At 39.2% G+C, this 9,241-nt stretch overlaps 1 protein-coding gene across 1 annotated transcript in view; it reads right to left on the reverse strand.

The window, feature by feature from the left end:
* Window positions 1-7,296, reverse strand: part of LOC122551730 (zinc finger E-box-binding homeobox 2-like) — a 113,267-nt gene extending 105,971 nt beyond the window's left edge. The window contains exon 1 of the mRNA XM_043694099.1: window positions 7,191-7,296. Within this exon, the coding sequence (XP_043550034.1) occupies window positions 7,191-7,281 (91 nt within the window). The 5' untranslated portion in view covers window positions 7,282-7,296. The remainder of the gene's footprint in view (window positions 1-7,190) is intronic.
* Window positions 7,297-9,241: the final 1,945 nt, after the last annotated feature.

The raw sequence follows: 9,241 nt of genomic DNA on the forward strand, positions 1-9,241 counted from the left end.
TGCTGTGCTCTTCCAGCACCACTAATCCAGAATCCTCCTAGTTTATGCCTTCTCATGCAATCAGTTTTTCAACATTCTTTTTTCTCTCATGTATCTATACAGATTCCCCCTTAAATATCTTTGTGCTGTTCCCTGAACTGCTGTGCTCTTCCAGCACCACTAATCCAGAATCCTCCTAGTTTATGCCTTCTCATGCAATCAGTTTTTCAACATTCTTTTTTCTCTCATGTATCTATACAGATTCCCCCTTAAATATCTTTGTGCTGTTCACCTTAACCATCCCAAGTGGCAGCAGGTTTCATGTTCTCCCCATTTTCTGAGTAAGAGGTATTTTTCTGAATTCCTTATTGGATTGATTAGTATCAATCTTACATTTATGCAGTGAATAGAAATATATTCGAAACTTCAAAGATCATTTTTAAGTTTCAATCCAAATTCCCATAATCAGTCAACTGCCACTGTTGAATTTTCAGAAGTGTCAATTCAAAGTTTGAGACATGTGAATATCATGCCAGAACTATTGCAGAATGGTTGAAACTGAAGGTCAGTGTCATACTCCGTTGCTCCAGAGTTATTTCTCATTCATCATTTTTAGCAATTGCTGTATTTAAATGCATGTTCCAACATTAGCGACAGCCATATCGCAAGCAGCAAAATAAGAAAGGATTTTGAAAAAGTATTGTAACAGTTGTTCTGAACTTTGAAGTTTTAACAGTACCTCAATTCTCTGTGGGGTCATTGCTGATCTTATAGATTTCTTTTGCATGCCAACACAATTTAGTCCACTAAATCGCCATCATTAAGAAAAAAAGGACACAGTCATAACTCAATCCCATAGATTGCAACATTATCTTGATATCCTAGATTTTTTTGCAGGATCATCTCCAAGGATCATGCAAGCACCTCACTGGTCTTCTATCCTTGGGATTTTGCCTTTTCGCTTCCGAATATTTATCTCGAAAAATAATCCATACGTGTTCAAATTGAAAGTAGCTTGTTAGAAATAAATCATTTCATGTGCCAATAACCATTTACAAACTTGATTTTTTTTTCTCGAATTATTTGAAGCTCTCATATGATCATCTCTGAGATTGTAAAATGGTCCTTGTATTGTATACCTTAAAACCAAGATATAATTGGAATATATTTTCTGCCTCAGGAGTAATTTCTTTAACTATTAGTTCATGACTGGCTCTTTGAGAAAATCTTTTGCCTATTCAGTTTGTTTAAATGGCAACCCTTATTTTTAAACAGGGAATCTAATCTTTTCTTTTCTTTTTAAACTGTTTAATTTCCTTCTGCCAGTAGTATCAAAAAGTGTGGCACTGGAAAACTACAGCAGGTCAGGCAGCATCTGAGGAGCAGGAGAACTGATGTTTCGGGCGTAAGTCCTTCATCAGGATTTATTTTCAACAGGTCTAATGAAGGGCTTATACCAAAGATGGTCGATTCTCCTGCTCCACTGATGCTGCCTGACCTGCTGTGGTTTTTCAACACCACACTTTCCACTCTGATCTCCAACATCTGCAGTCCTCACTTTCTCCTTGTGCATGTAGTATTGCTCTTTCAGGTTTCAAAAAGAAGGCTTAGCATCACCCTACTCCTTGCTTATCATGAACGCAATGTAAAACTAACTCCATCTCAACTCTGCCCCACACTACCCCTCCACCAATTATGGTGGTCCATTTATCTGTTCGGGTAGGCACTTCAAGTTACTATTTAATGAAAAGTAGCAAGTTAACTCAGTGTACTGGTCAACCAGAAACACAGAACCAGAAAGCAGATTATCTTTTCATCCATCTTACTGTTGTTTGTGGGACTCTGGTGTGTATAAAATTGTTGTTACAGTTACTAACAGAACAACAGAGTAGTTGTTGTATGTGAAACATTTTGCGATATTTCTGAGAGATGTTTCCATAGTGTTCTTATAAAGCTCAACTTCATTGAATTATATCTTACTCAAAATAGCTAATGACAAAACTAAGATGTATATTAATAAGGCCTATTACTAACAAAGTTTAACCTCAATGTGTCAAATCTAACAACATACATTAAGTAACAAATAGGAGGCCAGATGTAGATGTACCATTGCAAAGGCAATTGCTGAAGTACAGCTTCAACTATAGTTGGAAGATTAATGCTAACAGATAAAACTGCCTAACAGCAACACAAAAAAGGGGCAAAACTTTCAGCACTAAACATGGGCATTAAGTTATGATGCTCAATTAACCTGTGCTAGTCAATTGCAATATAAATAGCCCAGCAACCTCAAGCTGCCTGTCACTTGAATGATCTCTGTGCTTGGGCAGTACAACCCATGACTGCTTGTATCAGCAATGGGTCAATATCACGAGTGGATGGAATCAATTAAAGCTAGCTTACATCTCTCAAAATGGAGGTGCATTGTGACTGAATCAGGTGCTGAGTTGCGACCTGGCAAAGGATGAGAACTAGCACAACAAAGGAGAGCAAAATCTCTAAGATCTTCAGATGCTGCTTTGGAGGATATAGAAAGGAAGAGAAATGTTTTGTATCTTCAGGGAGGTGGGAGAAAGGAGGCCTTCCAGATTCACAATCAAAAAGTGATAAGAGTAAATAACCATGAAGTTTAATGCCAGGAATCAAGCCCCCCAGGACCTGGATGCAGTGTTGCAAGAAATTTAATGACCTCTCACATGTAGTCAAGGTCAGTGAATGCATCTTCAGTTCTCCTATCTTCAAGCTGTAATTGGAGCCAGAGCCATTGCTCAAATTACTACACACACAATGCTCATTTACCGACAACCTCTCTCAATAATGTTCTTGTGTCTCTTCACCTTTCCACGCAAATCTCACATGCACATTTACAAGTTGTACACAATGCCAACTACTCAACCATCGCAGCCACATTAGAAAAATGGATTACAAAATACTCAATGACACACTCCCACCTTTTGAATGACAAGTGATGTACAAGCAAAGGCATCAGCAGCTTATTGAACGTAGCTAGGTGGGTTTTCATTTCCTAAGCCTCATCCGTGGAAGAGGCCAGGTTGGCTGTATTGCAACAGCCATTGCTCTGGGAGTGAATCCATCAAAGATGATGGAATCCCCAGGCTTCTCACATCCTATTGCATCTTCATCTAATACTGTCAGCTGATTGACAATGGTGAAAATATGAGCTCCTTACTTCTCCCGCTCTCTGCACACCACAATTTTAAACATGTCACCTTCTAATTTCCAATGCTGAAAAGTTCCAACCCTGGACATGCAGTGGAAGAACACCAAGAGAGTAGTGATAAACACACATAGTAGCAACATTGACTTTTATACTCGCAGTCATCAACTCAGACAGTGATGTCGTGCATAATCTTTGAGGATAGATTAGAGGTGGGATCTGCACTTACTGATCTGCTGGATATGAGTGGCTTGCAGACAGAGCAGGAGGAAAAGAGAATGCAAGTGCCATCTCCTTCAATGGAAAGGGCTCAAATGAAAACAGTGATGGGGTAAGTACAAAAGGAGGCTTATGGATATACAAAACTATGCAAGATGTTAGGTTTGTTTGGAAGAACGTTTCTGGCAATATAGAACATGGAAGAATCCAGCACACTGGCATAGGGGTTTATGTAGACCTTCAATCCCATTCACTCCATCATGGCAGTGGGGACAGGTTCCATTTGCACATGTAGGCTCATTCACTGTGGAGTGCATTAGCCATGCTGCAGCCACTGAAGTAGCACAACCCAGATGTGATCTACTGGAGAGAGCCATTCTTTCCCTTCTTCCTATTCCAATTTTCTTCCTAGACTCTTGTTCTGCTCTGCATGCCCTCTTCCCACTCTCCCAGTCATGCTTCTTCTTGCACTCAACTTTGGAAGTGACTGGTTTGTACAAAAATCCTGAACACCTGATACATTGCAAATCTTTTGAAAGTTGAATCAACTATAGAAAGCACCAAACATTTGTCAGATCATAATAATAGTCAAAAAAAATCAACCAGCAATTAACTTGTAAGTAGTTAATGATCCCCGGTGATAGTGCAGGGGTGAGGCACAGGGAGAGATGGTATTTGTCCTACCAACTGCTTAACACATATTTAGCTCTGCAAATGTTTAAGAGGCTGGAATGCTGAAATTTCATCCTGGCATCAAATCAGTATTGTATCTAAAGTGCCATTATGATATGCTTGTTCTGGGCATTCACTGCATCCCCATCAACACCTCAGCATTAGACTATCTGGCCCAATTCAATCTACTCATGTGCCATGCAACGAGAAGGGTATTTCAGAGTTCTAAAGCTGCTGAAAGCACCCAAAACTATTGCCAATGTCCCTAATAATTCAACTGAAGAGTTTAACATGCAAATAAGAAACTTCAATTCTTTCCTATTTGTCTCATTTTCTTCAGTTCCAAAACTCAATATTACTGACAGTTCGAGAGTGGGCAGATTTATTGAACAAGTACCAAGTCAACTCTCTGGTGAAAGCTATAAATATTGTGTATTAGCGAGATTTAGTTATTCAGAGTTCCTGTGATGAAAGAGCCAGCTATAATTTTCCAGTTGCCATCACAAAATGGTCAATTGCACAGCAGCTAATTTGAGATACAAAACTTCCCCTCTCAGTCACTAATGCAACATAGACCAATTCTATGATAATTGGAGTGATAGGAAACAATTTTTAGCTTGTCTACATTTAAATACAGCTCAAAACAATAAAGGCAATACTGTTAAATAATGTTTTATACGGAGATATGAATTCCTATGGACTTTACCATCCAATCTTCAACTATCATGGTGATATTGGTGAAAGTTACATAACTCGGGAGAGTACCTGACACTTCATGATATTTGAAGACTATAAAATTGCTCAGGATTTTCATAATGAATAAACACTATCTGGCTCTTCCACTTCCTCACATTGTGCACACACAACAGCACCACGTAATCAGCATTTCCATTCTTCCAATCATAGAAAAGAAAAAAAGTGATAAAATCACGAAAATAACATTTACAGTTCAGGGTTCAGTCCCAGTAAGATGGTTATCATAGATTGGAGTCACACTGCAGCCAATACAAACTCAAAGCAATGGGTTATTTGACACCAAGGTTATAGGACCACTTTCATACCAATGTGTTCCCAAAACCATCCCGCATCAATACAAAACACAGTGGAACGACATTTGCTGCAGATTGCTTCTGTCATTTCATGGAGGTCTTTTTGCTTAGAGAGAGCTGTGAACACTTGGATCTGACTGTGTGGTAAGAAAATAATAATTAAACTGTACACAGCTATTAACAGTTTTCGTAAAATAAATTTTAAAAGTGACAGTAGGAGGGAAAGGATAATAAAACCATGACATCGGTTTCAAAAACTAAATGGGAGAATCTATAGAAGAAAATTAGAACTGTAGAAAGTGTACAGCGCAATACACTGTGTGTATAATTAGAAGGACAGGTATTAAAATGTTATTTCTATGTTGTGACAGAAACATGATTCTACCTCTTACTACAGTAAAATGAGTTTTAAACACACAAATAAATAATTTCAAACTGTTCCATTTTTTGTCAAGTTGCTTAATTTTTTTCCAAACATTTTATTAAACTGAGGTATAGACAAAGTGATCACTTAACAAATGCTGATTTGGAATCCAGAACAAGAAACTATGAGCAGTATCCAAAGTGAAGCATCCATTTTATACAATAATAAAAAAGGCATTAACAGGCTCAGTAAATGAAAACGTGAACTAATGTTCTAAATGACAGAAAAGAATGGTTAATGTGTTAAACTATACAAGCGAGCCACACAACATTATTAAAATAATTAAATATTAATTGCACAAATGTGTAGTTAGTGATTGACTGCAAATGTTGACTATTTTTCTTAAGTTCTTGCAATAAGAAAATGACCATGTGCAAGAAGACCTCAGCCTCTATCACATCATTTCCAGACACAGCCTCTTACCACCTGAGACAGATCACAATTCATGTTACACTTACTCATGCACACCAAGCAATACACAAGTTCAGTGTAAAGCGACTTTAAAAGCTCATCGGGCACATACTTTGCTTGTATGAAATACCTTATTCATGACAGAGTAGCAAGTGCCTAGGTAATTACTGGAATCAAGGTGGCCTCAGAAGTGTTTAAATCTACAAGGACACTGAGAGCATGAATAATGCAAAATAATTTGCATCTAAATTTTTTAAGTGTTCTTTATTCAAAAACTAAGATGCAGTTACGATTAAAGTTTGATGAGTTGGCGGCAGAATGCTTCCTAGCTGCTGCAGCAGAGTCGCTTATTTTGCCAAACTTAGTTAAGATGAAGGGAGCAGGGAGGGAAAGACAGTGATGGGGAAAAAAATATAAAATGGGGAAATGGTTGGGATACAGAACTGGAACAATGACACTAGCAACAGCTTCCAGTTTACAAATGGTGTCAGACTGCCACTTGTGAACTCTAATCTGACAGGGGCAATTTGATATCATAGCTCTGTTTCAGTCTAATTTATTGCATATATAGGACACAACTCCCTGTGTACCCATTTCACAGTTTTTCAAATGAAATTACTTTCATACACTATTTCCCAACATACCCCTTATATGAAAGTCAGAGAAAACATTATTAAAATTTATGCAAGGAGGTATTATTATGTTTGATCAACCCACAGATGGCAATGAATTCAAAACCTTAATACAGTCAGCAGTAGGATTAAATGCATACCTTTTATTTATTCTTAGCTTTGATGAAAGATATCAACCCACAATAACTTCCCCAACCCCGACTCTACCCCAAACCCCACCTTCTCCACTTGATATGGGGAGGCAGGGACTTGTCAGTAAGAATTAACAATTATCTTACAGCCATTAGAAACGTTCTTAAAACTGCTGGCTACCAAAACACATATACTTACACACACACTGCATCTCACACACACACACATTCATATAGAAACATGCATGCACACACACACACATGCTGAAACACAAACACCCATAAACATGAAGACAGAAACATACATATGCATACACACAGACACAGAAATGCACAAACTTACATGCAAGCACGCACACAAACATACAGAGGAATGTGTAAATTCACAAGTGCACACAGAACCACATAAACATACAAGCACACAGACACAAAGCTATACATGAACACAGCACAAAACCTAGGGTTAAATTTGCTGATCAGCTGTGTCCGACTAACCTTCAATCGAAGCACCTGCTAGTTGCCCAGACTCTGGGAGAGAGAAAAAAAATGGCATGTAAATCAACATGGGGAATGAGCTGGCTGACATTGTGTATAAAATCAGAGCTTTTTATGTAGAATCTTTATTTCGTACAGACTCCTCCGTTTGTTCATCAATATATTACCATTGTCAAAGAGGACAACTTTACCAAACAATACCATGTTTGGCTACTCTTAACTTTCTGAAGAACTGAAAAAAAATGGCTGGGCACATTCTTCATTTAACAATCTGACACCGTGTTAAAAGAATATCTTCTGAAGTATGAGATGCATCAGAAATAATCTGCTTGGCTGTTGAAGCTTTTGAAAGACAGCTTACAAAAACTGTAAACACTTTCCTCAAAGTGGGGTGTGTGGAAGTTTGTGAGGGGTGGTGTAAGAAGTAAGAACAAGGCGGCTGAAAAAATATCGTGAAACATAACGTTTCATCCTGTTATCAGCAGCAAGTAAACAGAGAGTAAAAGAAACGAGAGAAAAAAGTTAAGTCCATTGCATTTTTGTCTTGTTTTGGCTGTGATACAAATGCTCTGAGCAAACCACTAGATTTTCTGTGATTCTTCTTCCCCTTCTACTTTTCATTCCAGGATTTAAACAAAGAGAAACAATTTTTACTCCTCAAACAAAGAATTCCCCTGAACGGACCCCCTGCCCAGCAGGTCACCTATCTTTGCGACAGTTTTCCTTTTCCCACGCTAACCCCGGGGCTCATTTACATACGGACTCTGTTGTGACAATTAGTTTCAGGTGAGCTGATTTCTATGAAGCTGGGCCCAAGACACTGCAGCTCCTTCAGGCCTCCCTGATGCCTTTCCTAATTGCGACTGACTGGCACCAGACACAATCGCCCTCTTGAATCAGCAAATTGTCGTCCCCAGTAACATGTTGCGACCTCATATTGCACAAATCATATCACTGCGCCCAGCGAGGTAAACAAGGAATAGGATGAATTCAAAGGCCCGCACAATAACCAGCCGACCCTCCCCTTTCACCGCCCGACTAGTGCAAAGGCTTCTCTCTCTTCCGCCCCCACCTAACAAAAAAAAGTAAAAAGCTGTTGTGTTTGGTGCCTGGGCATCTTTCTGTCACATTTCTGGAGCGTTGTCAAGTTCCTGTGTGCAGCAATGTATAATTATCATGTATCCGTGAGGGAGTGTGTAATTTCCACCATTGATGAAAGGGATCCAAGACCACTGAAGCTGCCCCGTCTCAGCCCCACAATGCAGACTCCCCCCACCCCATCCGTTTTTTCCCCCTGCTTTGTATTTTTTCAGTTTCTTTTTGCTCTCTGCCTTCCACCCGAACCCCACAACTTGCACAGCCCTCACATCTTTTGGCAAAGCAGCTCAAATGGACGCTCGCATCCCATCAGTACCGACATGTCTTATTTCAAAGTGTCGCCACACATTTTAACAACCCCTTTTCCCCCAAAAAACAAAACCTATCAATCTGCAATCCTTAACCACACTTTGCAGTCCTCTCTCTCTCTCACCCCCTTCCTTAGACACAGAGAGGGAGGGAAAAATGGTGTAATGTCTGCCTGGCTGTGTAAGTCTGATTTGGTCTGCCCTATAAACCCTCTAGATCCCAGCCAAATTCATCCTTAATGTATGGGACCAGATTGAGTCACCACCAAACATGCTGTTCGTCGTTCTCAGACGCACAGGTATCTACAACATTACAAAGTGGGAACTCCTGACGATTTTGCTTTTTTCTTCAAAGAAACACAGTGACTCCCAGGGACTCATCAACTGTCACATTTCCGTGGAGTTGTTTCACAAACCTGAATAGCTGAAGAAGAAAGCTCTTGTCTTTTGATAATCCTTAACAGAGCTCTGCTTTAGCTCCCAAGGAGTTCTGAACCTCACAACAGCCAGAAAGCACAGAAAGATTTGACCTGAATCACTGATGTAAAATGTGAACCATGTTGTCTTGAGAAAAGTATAAAAGAATATTATTGTTGATCATGAAACCAACACTTTCTTTGTGTTGGTATAGCAATCCCTGGAAGA

This window comes from Chiloscyllium plagiosum, chromosome 7 (assembly GCF_004010195.1).
Source record: "Chiloscyllium plagiosum isolate BGI_BamShark_2017 chromosome 7, ASM401019v2, whole genome shotgun sequence".
Taxonomy (NCBI): Eukaryota; Metazoa; Chordata; class Chondrichthyes; order Orectolobiformes; family Hemiscylliidae; genus Chiloscyllium; species Chiloscyllium plagiosum.